This window comes from Lacerta agilis, chromosome 5 (genome assembly GCF_009819535.1).
Source record: "Lacerta agilis isolate rLacAgi1 chromosome 5, rLacAgi1.pri, whole genome shotgun sequence".
Classification (NCBI taxonomy): Eukaryota; Metazoa; Chordata; class Lepidosauria; order Squamata; family Lacertidae; genus Lacerta; species Lacerta agilis.
Window position 1 is genome coordinate 18,027,360 of NC_046316.1, and position 27,329 is coordinate 18,054,688.

The window sequence follows — 27,329 nt, forward strand, 5'->3', positions numbered from 1 at the left end:
AGTTATGCTCACCAATCTCAGTCTTGCAAAGCGATTGTAATAGTTTTCCAACTTGAAATGTGGGCAGTGCTTTTCAATGGAAGAAGGCAGCACGAACCTCATTGGTTCCAAACCAGTTAAAGGCCTAACCTATTTTTCCAGGGCTAAATAGTTCTGCAATATTCCAGCACTGTTGACGAGGACTTCAGTTATTTCCAGGCTAGTTTGAAACAGGCTAGCAAAGGAGCCAGAATTTGCACTGTTTTGTTATTTTCATAAAGAACACCAGACTGTTAAAGCATTTCCTTTCTTATAATAGTGCTTGTTTTGTCTGTCTTTTCTTCTTTGTTAGATATTTGGGATTTTCCTGGCCAGGACACTGATTTGTGACATTGAAGCTGTGAAGGCAGGTTACCATTTCTGAAGACAAGAGAAGAGATCATCTGTAAAGACAAATCAGTCCCGTTCCCCCCCACTGCTCTTGCTGTGAGAGCAAGGAGAAAAGAAACAAAACCGGAGATCTTGAAAAGTCTTGATACAACTAGAGCATAAAGCCATACTATATCACTTAAAAACAAAACAAAAAAAACATAATTGGATGCTATCCCACTTCAAGCTGGAGCTGAAGAACCTGCTCATCTTGTCACCTGGCTAATGAATAGTTTTGCGATGCTGATCTCTCGGAAAGAAGACTTATTTATCTTCATCCTTCTGTACACAGATTTGAAATTGCGGCAGGCACCAATAGACTAGATGCTCCTACCCGCAAGCTACTACTGTCTAAGGACTGTTGCCTTAGTTTTCCTTTTACAGTAGTTCCTTAGAGGTTAGAATCGTTACATTCCAAAAGTTGGTCAGTGCCTAGAATAAAGCCCCACGATGCCAAATGATCACATCTTGGGTGGGGTTGGGGAAGATACATGAAATGCCTTTAAATATGGAAAACTTGTTCAGGGAATGTTGTGCCTGTTGAGAGAGATTGAAGCCTGCACTGCGTGAGCGTTTTAAATGAGAGCCATGTTTGTACAGTGTAGCCTGAGCGTTGTTGTTTTTTTAAAAGGGGGTGGGGTGGGGCGTGTCGCATGCCGGGATCAACTGTACAGAAGGGAGGGATTTCCTCTTATTCAGGCCAGATCTAATGTGTCCATTTTTGATGCTAGAGATCTGAAGAGAACACTGGAGATATTTCAAAAGGACTTGCCTTACCTACCAGGATTTGTAAAGTAAAAGTCCATTGTACGTTCAGCGCCATCACAGGCCTCCTTTGGAAAGGTCAAGGCTGACTTCTTGCGCCATGTCTCCTTTCTAATATGGCGTTATTTATAGACATTTGAACAAGGAAATGTGTCCCTCTTACAGTTTTGCTAATGTTACTTCATATAGTAGTAGTTTGTAAAGCCATTTATCTGTTGGACTGAAGTTTCTCGTTTTGCTAGATACCTGGAGGCATACCTCTTTGGAACCGACCACATTTCTATCTTTTTTTTTTTGTGGCAGTGAAAAATGCATATGCTAAAGTCTCCAAGGTATGTGTAAATAATTGGATGTATTGGATGTTCAGGGGTATTTGAATGATGCAAAGCTCTTTAAAAGTGTGCATTGGTCATTTCCACTTCATGGACGGCAAATAGATGTTCTTACACTTGTCAGGTTGCGGACCGTATCAGGGCAAGGTCCCGTGGCCAGCCTGCACACAGCTTGTGACTCACCAAGCTGAAAAGGGCCCATCGGCCAGATAGGGATGCTGATCTGATAACACAGTGCTTTGATTAAAACAGGTGAGTTGCTAGAGAAGCTACTGTAGTATACAGTTGGGCTGCATTCTGCTTGGCGGAGCATAAGCCAGCTAGACCTACTCCAGAGCCTGCCATAAAGAGGTGGTTTGTCACTGGGAATGAAAAAGTGTTAAGTTCTCTTTTCAGGATTTTGGCCTCATGGGCTTTCTTTTATGCAAGCTGTTTTAATATGACCCTCGTTGAAATGGATGGCATGTGCCTTTAGAGTTTTCAACCATCCTTCACAGCCATTCCACATAAACGCCTGTGTAGAACACAGTTCCGAACAGTGAAGTCAGCGATGTGTTTTTTTGGGGAGGCCCTGGAAAACTGTTGTTTGGATTCTTCCTGGCAAAGGACTGAACTTTGGTTGAACTGCTTCTGAGGTTGCCTGATTTTTTTTCCCCCTTCAGGGACTGCAAACTTGTCTACACTGCCTAACACACTTTTATAAAGTCTGTATTTGTGTAATTTTTGTAAGAAGTATTTTTTTTTTTTACTGCATGTAGAATAAGCAGCAGCAACAAAAAGCAAACTCTATGTGTTGTGTGTGTGACTCCTTCATTTAAAGTGGAACATTCCTCTGGCAGAAACATCAGGCAACGCCCGGTTTGTGCAGGGGGCTGGGTTCTGGATCATCTTGCACGACGGTGGAGCACATATACCCCATTTGCACTCCTTTGTACCTGCTTTTCCTGCTACTTCTGGGTTTACAGCGATGCTCATGTGCATGATCGCACACAAAGTGGTTTGCCTGTATTATTATTATTATTTTTAAAAAAACAACCCTGAATTTTAAACAACCATTCTCTTGAAAATGTATGAGCCCATTTTCATGGACTAACCAAGCTAATGCGCAGAGATCTAAAACTGCCCTTAGTACAGTGGTACTTGGTTCTCAAACTTAATCCATTCTGGCAGTCCGTTCCAAAACCAAAGCGTTCCAAAACCAATGTGCTCTTTCCCATAGAAAGTAATGCAAAACGGATTAATCTGTTCCAGACTTTTAAAAACAACCCCTGAAACAGCAATTTAACATGAATTTTACTATCTAACGAGACCACTGATCCGTAAAATGAAAGCAATAATACATGTACTGTACTATAAAATAAGACAGTATTGTAGATGATAAAAAAATTTTTTAAAAAAATTCTTAGCTGCACTAATGATATTCACTGTTTGGATGGAGGCTTTTATCCATTTCCGCAGTCAAACAATCAGTCAGTCAGTAGCTGAACTGGGTTCCACACAATCACAAAAACAAATTAACTGAAAAAGCCTCAAAAACAAAAATGCAAAATAAATAGCAAAAACAAAAGCACTAAACTTAATCCATTCCAGAAGCCTGTTTGACTTCCAAAATGTTTGAAAACCAAGGTCCGGCTTCTGATTGGTGCAGGTGCCCCGGCAATAACAGCCAACAGCCGCATCGGACATTCGGCTTCCGAAAATCGTTTGAAAACCGGAACACAGGTTTTCGGCGTTTGAGAACCAAAGTACCACTGTAATTTGCTAACACGGAGAAAAGCTGTTTTTACAAGATGATGGGATGCAAAACCATCTTACAAGTTGTATTTTTGGTTCTCCCAAAGAGAGATGGTGACTGGTGTTTCTACCTTTGTGATCCAGTAGTAGGACCTCCCCAGGCATGGGTAAAGGCTTTTCTGTGATAGCTCAGATTACAAACTCTTTCCAGAGAGTGCCGATAAGCCTCTCTGCTTTATGGTTACTATACTCTCTTCCTGCAGTTGGGAAAAATGACTACGTGCTGATTTTGTTTTTAGGAAACAGTAGGATTCCTCCTTACTGATTTATGTTCTTATGCTGGACTCTTTTTCAGTTTGCCCCAGGTAATAAACTCATACCAGTGAACTCTGCATAACTTAAACCCCCACAGCAATCCATTTGGTGGCATGAAGTTTGAACAAAGGATGCAGGAGACTTGCAAATGATAATGCTTATAAGTCGTATAGAGGAAAACTTCCATGTCTCCAGCTAGCAAAGAAGAAGCCATAATAGCCTGTGAGAGTTAAAAGAGCCAGCAGGCAAATTCCTTGACTGATGAATACCAAGTAGCACTGTGGATTTAGCAGCCAAAAAGACCTCCCCCTGGCACGTTTTTTGCTTGCTGGAAGGCATATCGGGACACAATCCCTAGGAAGCTTTTCCTGAACAAATTGCACTGTGCTGAATGAGAGTTGCGCAGGAAAGATTTTTAATGGGTTGTGCATGTGCACACAAATGGCCTGCTTTCTCTCTTTTCAAGCTTGTCATCTCAAAGGTGCAATAGTAGTGATTGTACAAAAAGTATCCTGCAGTTAATATGTGCTCAGAGAAGCCAAGTACAGTGGTACCTTGGTTCTCAAATTTAATCCATTCGACTGCCGAAACGGTTCGAAAACCAAGGCGTGGCTTCTGGTTGGTCGCAGGAGCTTCCTGCACTCAATCGGAAGCCATGGCGAACGTTCAGCTTCCGAAAAACATTCGCAAACCTAAACACTGCCGGCGTTCGGGAACCAAGCTGTTTGACTGCCAATGTACCACTGTACTCTTCCAGAATCATACCCCCTGGTGGGAAGACGATGGGGTGGCCATATGCCCTACTTTACGAAGGACCCTTCTCTAGCTGAAGTCTAGTTTAAAGTTGAAGAATCACGAGATGGGAGATTGGGGCATTGATGTTGCCCATCAGCATTATGTAGAATAAGCAGCAGCAACAAAAAGCAAACACTGTGTCTGTGTGTGACTCATTCATTTAATGTGGAATATTCCTCTGGCAGAAACATCAGGCAACCCCTGACATGTGTAAGGGTTGCATTCTGGGTCATCTTGCACGACGGCGGAGCGCATATACGCCTGCCTGCCCTTCCCCCTTTGAACCCCGTTATTTCCTGCGACACTTGGGTTTACAGCAATGCTCATGTGCATGTGATTACGCACAAAGTGGCTCTTCCTAGGTCTTATCAAACATAGTTCTGCCCTTGCCCATAAGGCTATTAGTTTTGAAATAAAGTTAGCAACCCTAGACAGCTTACAGGAAGAAAAAGAGAGAATCTGATCAAATGCTGTAGGGAGATGATAGGGCTGATACATTATGATAGCTAACTGTTTGTTATCATATTTTTTGGCTTTATTTTACTGATGAAGGCATGGTTTGCATGTTTCCTTGAGTAGATACGCACAAAACCAGAATGGCTTATACGTTACAAACCAGCATGTCTGGGGAAAGAGTAGGCAGGAACCGAACTTACAAAAGATGCAGTTCCTCCATTACTATATTCTGAAGTTCTATAATGTTTGCCAGGGGCCTGTACGTGTGCTTCCCCCATGGATGAATGGATATTGTATTCGCACATGATGAGAGGGTGATCTGTGATAACCATTCCACAGTTAAACAAGTGAGTTTAATGGAGTCATTTCTGCTGGAATGCAAGGAAGAACAGGATTTAATCAGGATTTAGTGTTCTGGGGTGGTGATGTTGTGGACTTGGAAAGAGGCTTGTGTGAATATCATTTGCCTTAACATCCTATTCAAAAAAACTCCTCACCCAAGGCCCTTCAATATATATATATATTTTGAAAAAAACAATAACACCAGCTCCAGCAATATTTTGCTTGGATGCTTGGACACAACAGATCAAACCTGATGCACTGCTTGTTAGCCAAGGCAGTACTTAAACCGCAGTAGCGTTTTGTGCACTAAGTAGATATCCTCATTTATGGTTCAAAGAGGCCGTGCTCCTCATTCAGTATCTGAACAGCCATTAGTGCCTGCTTGGCTACATTACCATTGATGTGGCCACAGAGCTTCTCAAGGGTTTCTTTCATCTTGTCCTCTTCGGCCTCTTTCCGAAGGTCACCTGAAGGAGATCAAATGTATTTTAGCGGAATAGCCTGCAAAAGTAAAGGCTGAGCAAGCAAGCAGTGTAGTATATAATAGCTTCACCTTGCAATTTGGCTTCCTAGACTATGAAACAACAGCGACTCCAATGCACTGGATGCAATCCTGACAGTGGCCCAGCCCCCCTTGTGTTTCTTTGTGTGGGGTGAGGCAATATTTGAAGTAATATTTTGAGAGAATGCAGGTAACTGCTTCTGGCGGGGAACAGCAATTTTTTGCCAGTTCTCCTCCCCCCCCCTTTATTTTGGGAGAGTGTTTCAGACATACCTACATTATTACATGGCTACTGTAAAGCTTTCACCTAACTAAGACTTTGTCTCAGTTGTCTGTTGTTTTTAAACGGAGGTGAGGAGAATTACTCTGTCTTTCCAACATAGTCACACTTGCGCTCCCCCCCTCCTTTCTTCATTTCAGATCACACACAGTTTCCATTTTTGCTTGTTAATATCAATGTTACTCCAACGTCCTTTCCTCATTTGTAAATATATTTTTATCTAATATTCCGGAAAGCGTTGCCGAATCAAAGATATAAACGAAGCTTAGATTAAACAAACCCTGGGCTTCTCTCTCCCCAACCGACTCTCAGAATGAAGAAAATCTTACCTCAATTCAAAACTTTGATCCATGTAGCTGGTATATTCCACAGTATGTTGTTGCAACCCTTTTCCGCCACACGCCAGTACTTTAAAGCCAATTAAAGATCCAATTAAATGGACAACCTCTGCTTCTTAATGGCGTAGGAGGGTTTTTGGCAGGCAAAGTGCTGTTGCACTCAGCGCCTCCCTGCCTCCCATATTCCATGCTGGAGCGAGAGCCAGGTACCAAGACGAACTGCGAATGAAGCCCATTGCCCCTGTCCCTGGGGGGAATTTGCAAGGATGATTTACCCTCTGTCATCTTTGTTTCCCGATGATTCCCCGCTGTCGGGGCTGCCTCCATTAAGGCAGGAGGGACCGGAAGCCATATTTAACTGAATTGCTACACATTTTATGATCTCAATTTACTTTCTGTTGATTTTGAGCATTTTGAAAACCAACTGGGGGCAGAGAGATTATTGTTACCCCACACATCCATGCTGTGCTGCGGCTGCAAATTTCCCAATATAAAATGTTCTCGCGTCATGCAGTGACAAATTCTGATTCATACTTATTGGGATGAAATTACCTGAATTCAGGAGGCTGCACAACAGACCTATTGAATTATATTTCACCTCCGGGCCTGTGCTTTCATCTTGGAGAAGTTTATGTATGTTCTGAACAAGCTTGGCCTCTTTAAATGTCTCTTTGATGATTTCTGCAAAGGAGATAAATGTTTAACTTAATAATTGAAATTATTTCCCCCCCTCAAACAATTTCTACAAATAAAGATCCCTTGCAGCTTGTAGACATGATTCCCTCACACACACCCCACACAAAACCCTCAATATACAAATAGGCTAGTCTTGAATTTTCAGTATTCGTTAAAACAGACTGCTTTTTTTCAAAGTTTACACATCAGAAACGTCCATGGGTGTTTATGACTAATGCTTGTTGGTGGAGCTTTGTTCCTTGAGCCCTGGGAAATCAAGAATCACTTGAGCTTCACAGGGACCAGCCCTCTTTTCTATAGAATTTATTTCTGCGTTTCTCTTTTCTCATATAAATTTCCTCTTCCTCCCATTACACCTTGATGATGAAGCTAAGCACGTCCTGTAAACAGCTCAGGCACAGTAAGTAGCTCACTCACTAACTTGAATTTTGCTCAACCTTTCTCTGATCTTTGGCCAGATCAGCTTCCTAGTATCCTCTGCTTCCTCAGATTTCCACCCAGGAATTCTGGGTGGCACCAGCTCCTCCGAGAAGTGTCAAAGGGAAGTGGATAAAGTATCTGACAGCTTTATCTATAAAAGCCTGGGTAAGTGAATCGGGCTCTTTTGAATGGCCCACGTTTCGTTCAGTGAATGCCGACTTAAAGAACAACATCTAGGAAATAAATGCTTGAATACCTAAATTGACCGCAGAAGCTATCGCCAAGGCAATCAGTGCTTCATTCTGCATTATGACATGTTCGCTGGTTGCCATAGAAACCAGGTGCTTCATTGCCTGGGCCTCTTGAATGGCTTTGACAACTTCCTGCTTACAAAACAACAAGAGATTGCTGAGGTCTGTGGTGATCCAGGATTTTGTTTTGGGGGAGGGGGGTAATTAGGAACAGAAGTGGTTATGGATAACACTTGGATAATAGACTCCATGGCAGCTTGCAAATTGATGAGAATGTTGTCTTTGTACATGAAAGAAGCTCAGAGTTTTCCCTCCCCACCAAATGTTTGGAGATGAAAGTCTCTTCTGAAGTAGCTATATATATTCAACTGAACATCATGTAAGTTCACTCGCAGTGACTGGAGAGCACTGTTCTGATTTCTTCTTAATACTGCTATGATTCCTGTGTACAATATATAAATCCATTTCATTGCCTGAGAACACTGGGCATGAAAATAGCATTGGCCAGTGGTTCCCCAATTAGCTTATTACTGAGGACCCCCTATTTTTCAAAAGCCAAGCTATGTGCCCCCTACTTGTTGAAAATTTTGATAACTCTATGGTAGTGTGTGTGTGTCAAAAGCAGTTGTTTCAGATGGGTTTCTGGGGGCCACTGCCAGTCGTTGAGAATATGTTGTGCAAACATGCTCCCAGAACCTGTTTCATCGAAGGCAGCATAGAAACTGTGCCGCAACTCTCACTTTCAAAGTGGAATACAAAACACAAATTGATGAGACTTGAAAATGGATCAAGCCCAATGCCTTTCGTACCTGAGAACAACTGTGACGCAAAAGTGATGCAAGCAGTCGGTTTGCTTCTCCGCAGACTCCAGCGTGGTCGTTTGAATCACACCATTGCACCAGTCTGTTGAGCAGCACCGGATCCTGGCCCAGTTCCTCGGCTGCATCAGCTGAAAGGCAAAGATTGGAGCAATATTTTGTGAAGCCTACAGTGAAGCCGCCGGCAATTCTCCCCTCTGTCCCTTTAATTGCCAACTGCAGGTGGAGTACGCCTGGGTGAATAAAGCCTTTATTCATTTATACGTATTTACCACTTGGTGCCAGCATCATCAAATGTGATGGTTTGAGTTTGTGGGTGGGCCATCACAGTACAAGCACAACAGGCAGAACTTGCATATAATCTCAAACAAAACATTTTTAATGGGGAAAATGTGCATTCAGGAAAGGAAGATGTGGCAGGTGGCATATCATTTTTTTTTGTTAGGACTCTAATAAGCCACTCACAGTAATATAACAGAGGTTAATTTGATCACTTGAATTGTCTCTTTGTCTTAAGGTATTGTGTTGGAGAAGTGCTAGAGTTTGACAAAGATCTATCTCTGGACTGTGATATTCACAAATGTAAATAAATTGTTTGACATTGCAGTCATTAAGGAATAAACGTACATGCGTGACCCAAACCCTGAAGACTCAGCTGAACGCAAGAACAATAATACCCTATTAGATAGTATTCTGTGTGAGACAAAATGCAACTTCTGTCTGTGGAATTGTATCTAGCCCATTCACATCCCCGCAGTTGCCATTCAAAAGTTCCAGTCATCACCTAATAAATCTCCATGCGTAAATGGGCACTAGTTTTAGGAGATATATATGGTGACAATTGTCTCAAAAGAATTTTCATGGCTCTGCACATGTAATGGGTGGCTCAGTTGTGGAGAGGTGCAGATAAGAGAACTGCTGTTGGTAAACAACTCCTTTTCTGTGTTGGTGCTGCTGAGAAACGATTAACACCGAGGGTTCAGATATCTATAATTAAAAATGGGAACCTGCCGTTCTAAATTCTGCAGGCATCAACACACCCGGTGATTGTCACGGTAATGAATTTACACTAGATAATGCAATCAACTAATTTAGCAGGGACTGGTTAGAAGACACATGTTCACGGCAGTGTATTGTGCTGAGTTAATTAAGGTCAATGTTGGCTCATGGGTAAATAGAACAGACGGCAATTAAGGTGGGAAGCTTCTGAGCTCACTGCCATGGAAGGGTAAATCTTAGCAGGAAGTTGGGGTTTTCTTGTATTTGCTAGGTACAGTAACATATTACGAGCTTGAGGGTCTTGTGCCAAAATTCCCTCATCCCAGGAGCCAGCAAGTGTTAAAAGCTAATCAAGCCTTCTAATTCCAAGAAATAGCCAAGATAGCTTCCTGGTGAGGTGAAGGGGGATGAAGGGGCTCAGTGAAGGCAGCAAATGGGTGGGGGCCCTCCCTCAACAGAAAGACAGAGAGCAAAGTTTGGCAGTGATGTGACTTGGAAGTAAAGCAGCAAGTCGGAGAGTCAGAGCAATGTTTGAGTTCCGTTTGAATCCAAGGAAGAAACAAGACCCTTTTGGGGTGTTAATGCTGTGAACCCCTCCTTCATAGGCTCAGTTTGTTTTGCAATGGGACAGCACAGTCAGCAGAGCATGAGACTCTTAATCTCAGGGTTGTGGGTTCAAGCTCCATGTTGGGCAAAAGATTTCTGGTTTTATTATTATTATTATTATTATTATTATTATTATTATTATTATTAAGAATTTATTAGATTTTACAAAATAACAAAAACAAAGAATAACAAAAACATGCAATAACAAACAAATACAAAATACAAAATGGGAAAAAAGAAAAGAAAAAGAGAAAAGAGCAACAATTATCTTATAACTTAATCTTATTCTAATTCTTCTTTAGGGGGGACTTCCCCCGTCCTCTCTCCAGCGTTCAGTTCTAATTTACTTTAGTCACTTTGTAACTATTTATTAATCATTCACCTTAACTATTCAAATTCAATATATCATCTTATCTTATCTCTATAACCTTAATTATATATTCCAAACATTGATTACTTTAATTGCAAACAACCTTATCTTACTTTCTTGTTTACTATTTTACTCTAACATTGACTAGCTGTCACCTATTATCTTTCTCTGATTTCACTTCAAAAAACCAATTTTTCACGATGTTTCAAATAATCCTTAAATTTCTTCCAATCTTCTTCCACCTTCTCCTCCCTCTGGTCTCGGAGTTTCGCGGTCAATGGGCAAAAGATTTCTGCATTGGTTTGTCTATCCTTTCTGTTTCCAGTATAGCACTATCCTATCAGGAATCCCATTGGTTCTACCTGGCCTGAGCACACCAATACTTCTGGGTGAGAGTGAACCTCTGCCTGGACAAGAGCCAAATACTGCCACTTTTGGTTGTTCTAAATGCCTTCAAAGCACTTCCATTACCCAGCATTCTTGCTTGTCCTTGGCCACAATTTTGATGGAGGTTGAAGGCAGCTCTTCATGGGAGTTAAGCAATAGCTGTGGGTGGGCTATTTGTGGGATCTGGGGAGAACACGCTCTTGGGTTCTCCTGTGTGAGGTGTAGGATGGCATCTGCTTAAGAGAAATTGCCTGCTCATAATGGAACACACAGACACAATGTAGATTTGAGCCTTTATGGAGCCACTCCCTTGCAGCCTACTTCCAAACACTTGTCCTTGGAATGTAGCCCTCAAACTGCACTCTCCTTTGAATTGAATTGGTTGTGTATCATACAGCTTAGTACCTTGACAGATATCACATCCATTGACTATTTTTAAATCTGCATTCAAAAAGGCCCTTCTGTCATTGGTCTGAAGCTCTGAACTCCATCTAACCACACCGATAAGAACACTTTCCTGATTATCCCATAACAATGGTTCCCTTGTCGGTTATGCAGTTTGCAAACAAACCCTAAAGAGGGACTAGCTTGAAAGCCCTTGATATTCTCCTACCTTGACCGTCCATCAACATTCGTAGTGTCCCAAGAAGCTTAAACTGAACAGGAGGCATCTCCGACCTCAAAAGCATCTGGATACGTTGGCCAACCCCTTCGTCCAGCATCTGAACTTTGTTAGCCACTGGGAAATGGGTCAAAATGATCAGAATTACGATTGATGATCTGGATCTCAATATCTGAATGACAAGTTGCTGCTAAGCTACTAAAGGCCACAGAATGTACAGTCAGTGCATTAACAAAAATCAAGGTGTACGGCAGCTCTTTGTACAAAATATTTTGGATTGCCTGCTAAAAAAAATCCTATTTAGATCTAGAGTTCATTAACACCAATATTTTAAAATATTTGTATTGACAAGGTAGTATGGACTTCATTTAGAAAACACATGACTTCAAAAACAGAAAACATTCTAAACAGTTGTTCAGCAACCCATTGTGTTTCATTTGATCCACACACGGACTTTTTACTAGCCCAAATTAAAGGGGAATAGGCTACAGCAGTTGTCTGAATTCAGTATCCTAATACCAAATGAACGAATCCAGCATGAATCCAGCATTTAAGATGAGCTGCAGTGACAGCTCTGCCATTATGGACAAGTTCAGAGACCTCCCTAATCAAGAGGGGGCGAGGACAGAAAAATACAATTAATTACAATTAAACTGATTAATTCTCCGAATAAAGCTCCAACTGATGGACCTGCGCCACAAATTACAGCTTCAAGTGGGCCCAATTCAGATCAAGACCATGGCACAGAAGGAGCGGAGGACGACTATTTTTCCAATGTCATTTTCCTGATGAAAGCCCTCTGCCCAGCAGTTATTTGTCTCTTTTGGAAAATCAGATATATCTGCTGACATATATTTCCGTTTTAGGAGGAAACTTGTTTTTGGTTTTGGATAGATTACGTGACTTTGAATTAAAAAACCCCCCACAACAAATGCTCCCCCATGCAACCTGAAGCAAAAAAACCAACCCAATATTTTAAACTTTTGCATTCATTATTTTGGTTTGCATGTGTTTCCCAACACTTGTGCAAGAGTGCCATGCGCATGTTGATATGTTTAGGGAAGGGAGCAAAAAGTCACCAGCTGCCACTGCAGACATGGAGACGATGATGTCTAGTCAAAAGTTTAACTTCTGCTCTTAATGATACATAAGCTATAGGTGGTTTGACAACTTGTACCTAAAGACTGGGATGCAGGTGGCACTGTGGGTTAAACCACAGAGCCTAGGGCTTGCCTATCAGAAGGTCGGCAGTTCGAATCCCCGCGACAGGATGAGCTCCCGTTGCTCGGTCCCAGCTCCTGCCCACCTAGCAGTTCGAAAGCACGTCAAAGTGCAAGTAGATAAATAGGTACCGCTCCGGTGGGAAGGTAAATGGTGTTTCCGTGCGCTGCTCTGGTTCGCCAGAAGCGGCTTAGTCATGCTGGCCACATGATCCGGAAGCTGTCTGCAGACAAACACCAGCTCCCTCGGCCTATAGAGCGAGATGAGCGCCGCAACCCCAGAGTCGGACACGATGAGCTAATGGTCAGGGGTCCCTTTACCTTTACCTTTACCTAAAGACTACTGAGAAAGGTAAAAGGTAAAGGGACCCCTGACCATTAGGTCCACTCATGGCCGAATCTGGGGTTGCGGCGCTCATAATATCCCAGTGGTCATAATCTTTCCTTCAAGATCAAAATACACTTCACCTGATAGGATATTTACCTATCCCTCCGTTTTTGAACATGTCCCCCCCCCCCCGCACCAGGCTCCTTGAGTGAAGCAATTCCAGGTAATCATTAAGAGCAAACCTCCCTGGGAAGAAAAGTATGCAACCTACCAAGCAATTTCCGGACACTCTGCGTGCTTTCTTTCCTCCTAGCCTAGGGCAAGTGCAGTGGGCAGACATCCCTTGCTGGCAACTTTAGAGTGCTGGGAATCTGACGGCTAATTAACTTGTTTGTAATTTCCTTGGGCTTCGCTAGCAGAAAGTTCAGACTGTAGGCCCTCGAGTGTGGAATGATTTTCAAAGAGAGCTTCCCTGGGCAGGACTCTGGGGGTTTAATCAATTAATGAGGCCCCTTGCGCCTGCCCATACATTTTTAAAAATACTGTTTCTAATTGATTTCATTTCATGTTCAACTTGACTTTTTCATCTGGGGCTGTGTTTATGCATATTTCTTTTCTTTATTTTTTTTAAAAAATATTTTAGCAAATCAACCTCGAATACAGTTTCAGCAAAAGACCCAGATGATGTGCATTGTATTAACAGAGACTTCTTGGCTACTGGAATGGCTCAGATGCTTAATCTCAGGGTCATGGGTTCAAGCCCCACATTGGGCAAAAGATTCCTGCATTGCAAGGGCTTGGACTTGATGACCCGTGTGGTCCCTTCCAACTCTACAATTCTATGATTTTAAGGAAGGATGGGGTTGAAACCAACTGGGTGGGGGGAAAGGTAGCTTTTTCTTACATGTTTTTCTCATCAAAGCAAACCACTTCTGGTATGTTGGGCTTTCTTCTCAGCTGTCACTATTTTGTGGGAAGGATTCAATTGTATACTAGCAAATTTGGGTTTGCACAACTAAAGTGGATAAAAGCGCTCTGCTGCAACAAACCATTTTTTTAAATATATAAAAGGATGTTGCAGTAAGGAAACTGGTGGGAAAATGGACTGAAAGTTGTGGGGGTAACGATCGATTGATGGGAAGCTGTATAACCTCTGTACAAAAAAAATGGAACGAATTCTTAACAAACAATGGAGAGCATAGAAACGCTGTGCAAACTCAGGATGAACGCTCAATAAACAGGTTGTTTAGAAGTGACCACCTCCACCCCCAGACAGTGATGAAAACCAAATGTAACTAAAGAAAAATGGATGGGTACTGTGCCAAATAGGTTTGTCACCACAAAAAGCCTATTTTGAGTCCAATATTTTCTTGAGAAAAATATCACACCCTCCAACATTTTAAAGGTAAAAGGGGACATTTGTATGTATTCTAGCGATCACCACCTTTGTTGCTATTGAATATTGCTGAGGATTCTTCTCTGCCTAATTGTCTTCATTACAGGAATCACATCCCATTGAAAAGTAAAGGATCCTCAGGTTCTCACTGTATATATTACAGAATAGCTGCAATTCATGCACCCTATCTAAGCTAAAGAAGCACAGGAAGCTGCCCATTCATCCATCTAACCTATGGTTACCACATTTTTTTCAATGAATCTGGGGACACTTTTTTGGAAGTTGAGTAGCAACAGGGAGCCAGTAGTGGGGATGGTGAGGCAAAAGACCCTGGGCCCAAGCACACATGCGTACTGTATAAAGGTACAAAGCCCTTCTTTCGCACCCTGTGAAACATAAATGCGCAGTTTTGTGTGTTTTTTTTTAAAACTAGGCAATGGCTGCCCACCCGCAGCTCCCAAGCCTCCCCTGATTTGTCAAAACAAAGGGGGAAGGGGCGGGAGTCATGGGCGAGTGGCGTGCCATTGCCCAGTTTTTTTAAAAAACTGTGCATTTATGTTTCACAGGCTGCGAAAGAAGGGCTTTGCAACTTGTCCAGCAGAGAAACCGTGTGCCTTGCACCCCTCCTGGGCAATGGCCGCCCACCTGCAACTCCCGAGCCTCCCCCATCAGTCAAAACAGGCGGAAGGGGACAGGAGATCTGTACCGCCGGACGTCCCTGGTTTCCCTTTGGCAGTGGCAGCGGCAGGAAGCAGCCTGGAGCCAGACAGAGCCAACTACACTACCAGGCTGGCTCCGGGCTGCTGAGGCTGCCGCTGCCATGTTTCCCATGGACAGATTTGCAAATCTGGGGACATTCCGGGGACTGAATTTGTCCGGGGACAGATTTGCAGATCCGGGGACTGTCCCCGGAAACCGGGGACGTCTGGTAACCCTAATCTAACCTGGTATTGTCTATTCTCAGTTGGCCATGTTTCTTTAGGGTTCTAGGGAAACATTTCCCCCCACCACCACCTGATACCTGATCCTTTTATCTGGGGATGCCCATATTATTATTGGGGACTTTCTGCATTCAGAGTATGTGATAGACTATGGGGCTACAGTCTTCCTCCTTTGCAGATTATGAGTTCTCAAATTTTGCATTTGTGTCCATTGATGTGCATTTACATGTACAGTATGTGTGCTGATGTCAATGTGCCACCGCACCCACCCCTGAGATTTATCACCTACATGCCAATGAGGTGGTGGTGGGTGGCTGAATCTGAAGAACTCCAGTGCATATATGTTTACAGAGAAAACTCTCTTCAAGGCATTCTCAACACCTTTCGCCAAAGATAACAGATGGACAGAGTTTTACAAGGAACAGGGTCCAGGAAATAGAGTCCCACTCTCACACATTCCACTTCTGCCCTACCGCAAAACTTTAATTTTAATTTTGTAGTTGTTCAGTTAGATAATTTGTGGTGCGGCTTTTTGTTGTACCTGGTATAGCAAGGTTTCGGAGAGCACTCAGGGCAGCATGTTGAACAGAGACATCTCCACTTTCCACATGTTGCTCCAAAAGGTCCAGAAGTTGATGTACGATTCCCAGCTGAACCATCCGCACACAGTTGCTGTCTTGAAGAAGCAGAGAGGAAAAAAGCTGATAATATAAACTTCCGACTCAATTCTTATGATTCTTATTAAGTTTGTATACCACCCTATACCCTTGGATCTTAGGGCGGTTCACAACATGAAATTACTACATATATAGTAAGTAAATAAACTTTATTCGCATTAGCCAAAGGCCATAGCAACAATAAAACGTTACAATGCATACAGAAAAGAAAATTTTGATATAAAAGCACATATTAGAATCCTGAATTATCAATCAGTTAATTGCCCTTATTCTAATTGCCCCAGCTATGAAGCTAGCAACGTTAGCTGTTATCTGGTCATTTTGGTCTGATAGAAGGAAGGGCATTATGGCCTATATATAAACACAAAATGCATAATAAAAACAAAAACATCAGAATAAGATTTTTAATGACAATACTTCATATAGGACAACAGTAAATCTGTAGATCAGTTCTGGTAACCCTTTCTCCTTTTTAAACCTTCCACAGGTACCTGGAACTTTTGCCAAAAGCATGATTATTATTATTGCGCCCTCTCTCTCTCTCTCTCTCTCTCTCTCTCTCTCTCTCTCTCTCTCTCTGTGTGTGTGTGTGTGTGTTTTAAACCTGCATTTTGACCAATAGGTTTTTAATTCAGTAATGTTCATGCAAGAAGCTGGAGACCTGATGTGGTTGCGGAAGTGGTAGGTAGCTTAAATGTCGACAGCATATAACAGGCACGTCCAACAGGTAGATCTGTGGTAGATCACTGGCGGATCACTGGCTCCCCCCAAAGAAGCTCAACAACTTTGGCTCCCCTAAAAAATGCTCAACATTTTAGCCCTTCACCCCCCAAAACAGGGCTTTCCTACCACCTCAGAAAAGCTCAACAACTCTGACCTGAACCCCTAAAAAATGGGCATTCCTCCTTCCTAAAAAAAAATCTCAACAACTTTGACTTGAACCCCTAAAAATGGGGCTTTTCTCCTCCCTAAAAAAAAGCTTAATAACTTTGACCTGAACCCCCCAAAAGGGGGTAGATCACTGCCAGTTTTTAACTCTGTGAGTAGATCGCAGTCTCTTTAGAGTTGGCCTCCCCTGGCATATAATAATAGAAGTTGCATGCTGTCCTGTGTGCAAGCACAAGACACCCAATGGATTTGCCTCTTGCGCTATGCTAAAACTGGAAGCTTCTGCTAGCAGAATGTTGTGTGAGGAGGCTGTCACGAGTGGATATCGCCGAATGAATTATTGCTTTTATTGATCTTAAGAAAAGCATCCTGGGAACTTTTTTGGGCTGAGCAGCAGGATAAAGTGTTTCCAATAAATAAAGTATATAGGTGTGTTTACCATTCCTGGCAAAGTTAGCAATGGCCAGAGCCCCCGTCAGCTGTAACTGGGTGTGCTTGGATGCAAGCCATGTTCCAACACTCTGGTAGATAACACCATTCCCTTCTGCAAACAGCTGCTGCATGGATTCATCTGTAGTACAACAAGCAGAGAGTTACTGGTTGGATCATTATAGCTTTGTTTACTGCTCTGAAGAGAAGCACCTCTCTTTGGGCTTTTCTGTATAGCTTGGTAGCTGATGTCTCTTGTGAATAGCTACTGGAAGTCAGGTGACATTAGGGTGGTGGCTAACACATCACCACAAACAAGGAAATGCATAATGATAAAAAGAGAACAAATATTTGAGTATGTTGATTTCTACGTATGGATTCAAATAATGATAAACATAATTTAAATAGAAAGACAATGCTTCTCAGCATAGCAGGGAAGACAGCAGGGGTGGGAAAGTTGACACCAAAGAGTTGCAGGTGGCAGTTGCCCTAATTTCATGTGTAGTGGGGAGCCCAGAGGGAGAGAAGGGGTGCTGAGAAATGAGGAGAAATGAAACAGATGGAAGGAGGACAAGGAAAGCCCTCTGCAAGTGATCCCTTCACTGTCCTTTCTTTGGCAGACGACTGGGGGAAGAGGAAGAGGAGGGAAGAAAAAGGAGAGACTGCCCACTTTGGTCTCTGGCCATGCTCACTGCTGACTCCACTACCACCCAACCCCTGAGAGATTATTCTCAAGAAAACACAGACCTCAACAGAAAAACAGGTCCACCACCCCTTACGTGGGAGGAGGTATCTTCATGCTACCACCAAAATATTCAGCTTGATATCTGACACTTTCCTTCATCACATGGAAATGTGTTTGTTAGCACTAGTTGCTGCCAGCAAGGATAGTCCGTAAGCTCTCCAGGTGGACGAGTAACACGACGTTGCGCATGTTACAACAGTGGACTGTGGCTCTTCCAGTTTTGGTCTGAGCTGTGGCAGAGGTTCAGGTTTAAGTCATGGCCAAGACACCACATGCAACCAGTCTTGCAAGTGGCACAGAACTGGCATTAAGAAACCCAGAACAGAGAAAGATGAATCTCTGAAGAAGGTTGATCCCAAGTTCCTGTGGAGTATGCCTTTTGCAAAGCAACACAAGGGCTGAAGAAAATGCAGGCCAATAATGCTAAGAATGCCAAGTCACCAGCTTGCCTCCAGATGGCAAAAGGGACTGGCTCACAGTTGTTTTCTTCTCTTTTCACTAAAGGCATTTTGTAGAAATAAAACTGAGTGCAACATGTGTGTGTGTGTCGGGACACACACACAACAACAACCACAGTGGACTGTAGAGAAGCCAGAATTGGTTTCAACATGCTTCATATGTTGAAGGTAAGACAAAGCTCACCCCCAAGTCAATGCGAGTGACCAAAAATCAACAATAGGAAAAACAAAAACAACCCCAACCTGCCTAATTCATTAACATAAGTGACTTGTTGTCCTTACTATCCCCACCAGTAAATATTAAGTGAACAACTGGATAATTAATTGGATGCTTATTTTACACAGATTGCTTTCTGTCTGTAGTAATTACTACAATTTTGTAACCATAAAAAGAATTAACTGTAATTCCCAAGTGTTTATATTTGGAACAGATGCCAAGACTCCTCTCTTTATCTAGTTAGACGAAACAATAAGAAGCAGAAATGAAATTCTTCTACTGATAAAATTACCCTTGTCAGATTAGCTAAGTTTAACCTACTGCAGATAAGCTAAAAGCAACCTTACAGTATGTAGACTTGAGGTCAGGTATTACAAAAGGCTCCAGTAATTTCATCTCACTCCCCTGGAGGGATGGGAAACCTGCAGCTTCCAAAATATTACTGTACTCTGACTCCCATTAGCACTAGCCAGCACAGCCAATGGTCGAGGTTGATGGGAGTTGTGGTCCAACAGCATCTTGAGGGCCACAGGTTCTACACCCACCCACAGAGAATGTCGGAGATGCTGTGTCAATCATCCTCCTGCAACCTCTGGCCAACAGTAGCTGGGTAGCCCTTAAATGCCCAAGGCAAACTTGTATATATGCAGGGGCTAACACTAGCATTACAATCATACTACAAGGGTATGATTGCTTTTTGTTTTCGTTTTTTAAAAAGCCATCTGTGGTGGAAAATCCCCCCCCCCCCGGAATCTGGAAATGGCAGACCGCAGCTGCGTCTGTAGCAAGGAAAAGGAAGCACTGAAGCAGATGGCCCTCCTGCAGCTGTTCTTGTTTTGTGCATCTGGACTCGCTCTCCCTGGGCTCGCTCATTCTTACCTCCAAGTAGCAATGACACAATCAGATCCGACGCAGCCTTCAAGCTGCACACATCTTCTGGCTTGGAACTGTCTTGCAGCCTCAGCAGGATCTCAACTATGGCTTCCTGAATACCAGCTTCAACCAACTGAGATTTTAGGGCATCTGCAGAAGTCATCATAAACAAACATGTTTAAAGCTTCTTGCCGAGTGTTGGTAACCACAGACAAATGAGGGCTCATTCTCACACTATGATTTACATCCCATCCTAATAACATGCTGTTGCAGGAGCTTACCCAGGGTTTGTGTTTCCTTTTGGAAATAAGGCACAGTGGAGACTGTGGTGTCTTTATGGCATATGGCTTATTTACAAATGTATACAACCTGAACAATGGAGGGGTTTGTAGCATTAACACCCCAAAAACGTTTTGTTTCTCCCAAATTGAATTCAATCAGAAATCAAACACTGTGTCCCAACTTTTAGTTTGCTGCTTTACTTCTAGGTCACTTCCCTGCAAACTCTGCTCTAAACCCTGGCTTTTGTCCTTCTCACTAACCACAGGCCAGAAGAATCATAGAATCATAAAATTGCAGAAGGGCCCCCACACACTTGCTGTCTCACACAGAGCTCCTTTCCTTTCTTTCCCTTAATGGCTTACCCCCCGCTCTCCAGGTGATCACCTCATGAGGAAGCTAGCCTGGTTTATATTTTAACACTTTCAAAATCCAGGGGTTCTGGAAGCTGGCCTGGCTTGATTAGCTTTTAACATTTGTTGGATCCAGGGATTAGCAGGGCCTGGCACCCACAAACTCATAACAATATGAAGTAAGATTGTGTGAGAAGGACAAGGTCATGCTATGTGGAGGAGACCCCAATACAGGAACTTCCCATGTGATCTCTTATAGCATACCTACATGTATCAATTTTATAGAATGCCACAAATGTCCTCAAGTTTGGTAAAGATGCCGAACGCTCTCTATCAGAGATGCCTACTGATGTCTGCCCCAAACTACAATACCCAGGGTTCCCTGGCAAGATGGAATGACTATTAAACTAATATAATTCTGCAGCATAGATATATTCTTTAACTGGTATAGTAAGGAAAAAAGTCATAGAGAAGTTGCACCCATGCTGCTGGGATAACTTTTGTAGTGTGTCTGTGACTCAACCAAAAAAAGATTCGTAGGTTGGAAGGGTCAATATAACACATCTTAAAAAACCTGTCTCCACACTAATTTTGCCTCTCTGGCCTCTACTTTGCTGACCAAGGTCTATTAAGAAAGGAGTACATTTGCAGTTCCCAGGAACACCTACTGAAATGGAAAAGAGAGCATCTGAGTCATTTGCAAACTGGTCTAGAAGCTCTTGGGGTGCTTGAAAACCAAATTCTCTCTGCTAATTCAATCAAGACTTCACATCGCTTATCACTTGTTTGCTGAAGAGAGCCCAGGACTCTTATGCCATCTTTCCAATTAGCATCAAAATGCTGCCATCTTGAGTCAAGCACCCCTTATTCAGAAAAGCTTGGCTTAATTTGGATTCCCTCATGTTGTAAGCTCTTGCGCCCCCTCTCTTTGAAGAGTTCTCAGAGATCATAAGGAAGTGCAGGCATACAATTACAGTCCCCTTGATTTCTTCTCTCTCCGGCTCCAGCTTATCAGCGTCTGCCACTTCAACACCCCTCCTTTTCCTTCTGAACACTGAAACATCAGGATGCAGTTGCTCTTGGCTCAATGCCCACCTCTTCTTTCCCTCCCTCCCTCCTTCCCTCCTCCATATCTCTCATCCTCCCCCTTCCTTCTGGGACAAGCCTCCAGTAATTTACCTTGAAATTGCCTTTTGTTTTACTTTCTCAGTACAAACACATTTTCCTGGAAAAGCCCAGACCTCATCTCTCTTCCTCCCACCCTTAGGCAGTCACTGTTTAATGCTGTGCTCTGGTGAATTTTGGTAGAAAATGATGTTTTGGGGTCAGCTGTACTCTAGTGACAGCAGCCTGTCCTCCAATGTAACAGAGCCAGAGCCACGGAGGGAAGAGATCCCACTAACAGTGCATCTGAATTCCCCGTAGCATTCATGTTCCAGGAAGGCTTATTCCCTGAATGTGACTTTCAGAAGACCAGAGACGCATGTGCCAAGCAAATGTGGAAACAAGGGAGAGGGAACCCTAGGAGAGAAGTAGGTGGTCTGACTCAAAGGCCTGTTCAGACAAGTGTGATTTGAATCTCTGTGTTCTCTTGCCAAATAACATTGGGTAGACACTGTGCAATAAAGCAGGCAGATAAGCATTGTGAAATCGCCCACCTCTGGCTGCAGATTTTTCATTGCACTTAGCCCATAGGTAGTCAATATGGTGCTCTCCTGATGTTGGAATTCCATCACCCCTGACCACTGGCAAATGAGAGTTGAAGTTCAACAATATATGGAGGACACCATGTTGTCTACCCCTGGTTTAGACATGGTTATATTGATTTTTATTGCGCGGACTGTTGTCACTCTGCCATCAAACAACTTACCGGTATAAGGGCAGATCCATACCATACATTTAAAGCACATTCAACACGCTTTTAAAGCACTTAAATGACTCCCCCCAAAGAATGCTGGGAAGTTTAGTTCCCTCCTCACAGAACTACACTTCCCAGCACTCTTAACAAGCCATGACCCCCCAGGATCCTTTGTGGGGAATGCATTGGATGCATTTTAAATGTACGACATTAAGGACATTGAGGTCCAGCTCCGAGGGCCTTCTGGCGGTTCCCTTCCTGTGAGAAGTTAGGTTGCAGGGAACCAGGCAGAGGGCCTTCTCGGTAGTGGTGCCCGCCCTATGGAACGCCCTCCCATCACATGTCAAGGAAATAAACAACTATCTGATTTTTAGAAGACATCTGAAGGCAGCCCTGTTTAGGGAGGTTTTTAATGTTTGATATTTTATTGTGCTTTTAATTCTGTTGGGAGCCACCCAGAGTGGCTGGGAAACCCAGCCAGATGGGCAGGGTACAAATTATTATTATTATTATTATTATTATTATTATTATTATTATTATTATTATCAGAGCCGTCTTAAGGGGATCTGCCGCCCTGGCGCGGCTATCCCTCCGGCGCCCCCGCCATGCCGCCTCTCCGCCGCCTCCCTCCCGCGCTTGCCGCCCCTTGGGAGGGGGGTGGGCGAGCGGGGGGTGAGGGGCGTGGCGCTGGAGCGGCGCGGGGCTCTGCGCGCCCTTCCAGCGCTTCCGGGATGGGAGGCGAGGGCGGCCGGCTCGCGCTCCGCGCGCAGCTGGACGGCGCGGCGCTGCTGGGCAGCTCGCGCTGCAGCGGGCGGGCGGCCGGCTGCGCGCGGGAGCGCGAGCCGGCCGCCCTCGCCTCCCAGAGCCCCAGCTGGAGTGCTGGAAGGTCGCGCAAAGACCCGCGCCGCTCCAGCGCTCCAGCTGGGGCTCTGGGAGGCGAGGGCGGGCGGCTTACAGCCCGCCTGCCGGCGCGCGAGTGCCCGCCTGCCCGTGGGGGCGGGGGCGGGTTGGGGAGGAGGAGCCCGGTATGCTGGCGGGCTCGCGGGGGCGCCCCTGGGGCGCCCAGCGCCCTGGCGCACCGCGCCACCGGCTTCTATGGATGAGACGGCTCTGATTATTATTATTATTATTATTATTATTATTATTATTATTATTATTTTATGATGCATGGATTTCCCACAGTTCAATATCCTTCAGATCTATCTACATGGGCAGGACCAATTACACGAGTCTTTTCCAGCCATTCCTTCCACTGGGTGACAATTAAAAGACGAGTTTGTAACTGACTCTGCCCACATGGTTTTGGTACTGCCTGGCCCTGTTCCTACTCAATTGGAGGTGAAGCGAAGGTAGCTGAAGACAAGCAAAGGCGATCTGTCACCAGCAGTAGCAGATTCTCTTAGCTGCTCAGACCAATAAGCAATCTTGACCCAAAAGCTTCAGGGAGTATCACCTGGGTCACTATGACCTATTTGGAAAGCTTCCTTGCTGGTGCAGCTGGTCTCCTTGTAGTTCCCTCCTTTGGCCAGAAGCTTGGTGGATCAAGGATGCCAGTTCTTGTGGGATCAACATCCAGACAGGTATATAGAATCACAGAATTGTAGAGTGGGAAGGGACCACGGGGATCGTCTAGTCCAACCCCCTGCAGGAATATTTTGCCCAACATGGGGCTCAAACCCACAACCCTGAGATTTGAGACTACAACAAAGGGCAACAGTGCCCCTTTGGTCCTCTGCATATTTGTCTTGTGTGAGAGTAAAGGGGATGACTATGTTGACAACTATCAGCCTTATTACTGTAGCTGGGTTTTTGTTGTTGTTGTTGTTGTTTAAAAAACAACCCTAAAATATCTTGATTGTCTTGAATACTGAGACACACTTAAAAGCAGACTGTTGGTTGAAATCAGGACAGATTTTCCATTTAATTATGAATGAAGAAACGGAGGTAGTCGGTGGGCAGGCTAACGTTTGGAATTACGGATATGAATAACTGTGACATTTCCCTTATTTCATTAATCTAAATTTGGTTAATTGAAGTTGACCATGCTGCATTAATCAATGGCTAATGTCTACTGTGATCTCATCAAAACAAAGGCTTTGGGAGCTTTTAAAATATAATGCGAGTAACTGAGGACCTGCACTGGGTTAGGCATCCAAAGATACAGGAACGCTGCGGTTTGGGTACCTGTTTCTTTTGCATCCCTCCATTACCTTCACTGTCATTGCTGCTTCACCTCACATTACGTTTTTAGTATGGCATCACAGTGTCCATGACAAATACGTAACACATGTGTTAAGGCATGTATGCAACACAGATAAATGTCACAGGGAAAATCCATCTTGGCAGTCGTTCCTTACAATCATTTTATTTATTATCTGTACCTATATCCTGCTCCCAGATCAGGTTACAAAAATATCACAAAACAAATACCATGTACATTAAAATCATAAAATAAAATCGATGTTTTAGAACCAACATATCATGTTTTCCAGATATAACGTGTGAACCAGCCCTAAAAATACGTAGTTAAACATACATTTTAGGCTGTCTGGTGGTTGGTTTTCAAGTTTTTGCACTCAGACCCAGTCCCCAGATTTCTAGGATGAGAATGTCAGAAGCTGGCTTTCCTACTTAAAATGCCCTTAGGGGTTATTAAGTTTCTGGATAGTGGGTCAAATGCTTATATCAACAGCTGAATTAAAAAGAAAGGAAATACAGTAAAAAATAATTTTGTTCTCATACAAATTGACAGGGTTCTGAACATGCCTTTGAATCAAAGTGATTTCCCGCTCTCTCTGATTCAATAAACAATATCTCATCAAGATAGCTTACCATTCTCTGCTAGTGTCTGAAGAACCTCAAGGATGATCTCCACCTTCTCGTGGTGGTTTGCTGCCCGCAGCTGATGTACCAAATGTTCTGCAACTCTGGTCTTGCTAAGGGCCTGTTTAGCAGTGTCTGCATAAAAGATGAAATGTCTGTGAATCACTTCATCTCTGTATGAAACATAAAGTTCTATCTGATTAGAAATGAGAAATCACTGTGTTGATTCTGCAAGGTGCCTTCTTGAAATGTTACCTGTTGTGTGGACTCCAGGTAAACAAGAGAAAAAAGGCCAACCCCTCATTTAAAGCTTTAGAGATGAAGGGGAGAAGGGTTATTTTACGGAGGCTATAGCTACTGTTAAAACATTTTGTATAAAGTGCCGTGGGTGACAGACTACACCACATTTTTTTTTCTATTAAGGATTTTCTTGTTTTAAAAAGGTATATGCAATGACTCTCTTGCATTTTTCCATGCGGCATTTTTACACATCAGTTTCGTTTGTTGAGACATTAGGAAGAAAGGGGTGAGAGAGTGGGATGGGGGAAATGGGTGGTGTGGTGTGGCGATGTTTCTTCTTTACTTAATATATGTAGGGTTTGGTGTCAGTGTAGTTTGTGCAGGTTCTCTGTTGTTAGCTTGTGCTCCTTTGATGGTGAGAGAGTTCGGGGTTGGCGTAAGGTGTGATTGTTCATTAGTGGTTGGCTGCGGTGGTCTTTGGTTTCTTGTGTGAGTGGGGTGGGTGAGTGTTTTTGATCAGGCCAGCCATATTGATTTGTATGCTGTCGGTAGATTTTTGTCATTGTCTTTTTGGGCTGCGTGTGTGATGAAGGGGAACCATACTGGGGTGAGGTCGTCTTCTTCTGTTTGTCCCCGTGTCTGTTTCAGCTTACCAGTTAGTTTTTCTAGTAGGGCTGTTTCCCATACCACTTGGTACCATTGGTCTATGCTTACTCCTGACAGGTCTCTCCAGTGTCTGGTTATGATGTTTCTGGCTGCCGAGAGTAGGTGGGTTATTAGTTCTTTGTGGTGTAAGTGGGCAAGGTTGTCTTGGAAGATGTTTAGTAAGACCAATTCTGGGGTGATTATTTCTAACACTTGCTTGGTTATCTTACATATTTCTTGTATGGATGTTGTCCAGAACAGTTGGATTTTGGGGCACTCCCACCACATGTGGAGGTATGTGCCTGTGGAGGTGCACCCTCTCCGGCAGTTAGGTGAGGTTGTTGGGCGTATTAGCGCTAATTTTCTGGGCGTTAGGTACCACCTGTGGGTTAGTTTCAGGGAGAGTTCTTTTCTTTTCATTGATATGAATTTAAAGGGGAGTTTAGACCACATTCTAGTCCATTGGGTGGGGTTGATTTCATATCCTATGTCCTCCTCCCATTGTTTTTTGATTGCGTCTAGGGGGACTACATCACATTGTGTGCTGCAATGTTGACAACAGACTCCTTTCTTTGGCTCCAGAAATGTTTTTGTTTGTTATGTCCTTGTGTTTCTGAGTACATATGCAATAGAGCTGGGTGAGACTTAAAGACAAGACCCTTTCAGGTGAGACAAAAACATAATACAACCATAAGCAAATTGCAGTGCAAGATTCACCTATATCTGCAAGGTTGGATAAGGCCAGCAGGTTGACACGGACAAGAGGTTCATTATCGGGATAGTCTGACATTATCCTGACCAGTGACGTGATCACCTCTGCCCCCACCAGCTGCTCCTGAAGGTCATCTGGAAAAGACAAGTGCAAAAATTAGGAACTAGGAGCGACCTCTTTGAGGGGCTTAATACCTTCTGAGCACTCCCTTTATGACCTTTTCTCGTTATCATTGAGTGTACATTATGCTGTTTGAACTGATGTTGTGAGCTGCCTCGAGGGCCTTTGGACTAAAAGGTAAGAGGCAGGTATTTTAAAATAAATAAATCAAGGGACAAAACAGGCAACGCTTAAGGGGGGGAAATATTTCCACTGAATGCAGCTAGTTTGAAAGACACAGTCAGGAACATAGGTGGCTCCAACAGGTAGAGTTGCTGGGCTATGTGTCATGCTCTGGTTGGATGCAAAGGAGTGGTGGGAGGCACCAGCAGAGGAAGCCCCAAGCAAACGGCCATGGGGAAAAAGGCTCAGAGCCAGGGAACTCGTGATGGTATGACGATGACTGGTCAGATGGAGAAGAGGAGGTGTTGGAAGTTGAAGAGGCAACAGGGTTGAGTGAGCAGGAAGAGGCTGGGGCAGAGAGCAGTCCAGACTCGGAGGCAGAAGACGAGGCTGGAGAGGAGGTCCAAGAGGCAGAGATGAGTCAGGCTGCTGAAGAAGCCTGAGGGTTTCCCCCTCCTGCTGTGACCAGCTCCTCTCCGAACATGGGAGAGGAATGAAGAGGGCAGAGCAAAGAGAAACAAGACAAAGT

General features: G+C 43.6%; 2 protein-coding genes across 2 annotated transcripts in view; one reads left to right on the forward strand and one right to left on the reverse strand.

The window, feature by feature from the left end:
* The window catches only part of TSPAN14 (tetraspanin 14), a 45,176-nt gene extending 44,772 nt beyond the window's left edge, over nt 1–404 (forward strand). Inside the window, exon 9 of the mRNA XM_033148771.1 lies at nt 332–404. Coding sequence (XP_033004662.1) covers nt 332–403 — 72 coding nt within the window. The 3' untranslated portion in view covers nt 404. The remainder of the gene's footprint in view (nt 1–331) is intronic.
* A 4,952-nt stretch (nt 405–5,356) lies between these two features.
* Nucleotides 5,357–27,329, reverse strand: part of LOC117046636 (rap1 GTPase-GDP dissociation stimulator 1-like) — a 34,471-nt gene continuing 12,498 nt past the window's right edge. The window contains exons 5-14 of the mRNA XM_033148772.1: nt 26,524–26,652; nt 24,931–25,056; nt 19,615–19,758; nt 17,326–17,457; nt 15,863–15,997; nt 11,428–11,553; nt 8,444–8,583; nt 7,640–7,766; nt 6,820–6,948; nt 5,357–5,614 (exon numbers count right to left, since the gene is read on the reverse strand). Of these exons, the coding sequence (XP_033004663.1) occupies nt 5,472–5,614; nt 6,820–6,948; nt 7,640–7,766; nt 8,444–8,583; nt 11,428–11,553; nt 15,863–15,997; nt 17,326–17,457; nt 19,615–19,758; nt 24,931–25,056; nt 26,524–26,652 (1,331 nt within the window). The 3' untranslated portion in view covers nt 5,357–5,471. The remainder of the gene's footprint in view (nt 5,615–6,819; nt 6,949–7,639; nt 7,767–8,443; nt 8,584–11,427; nt 11,554–15,862; nt 15,998–17,325; nt 17,458–19,614; nt 19,759–24,930; nt 25,057–26,523; nt 26,653–27,329) is intronic.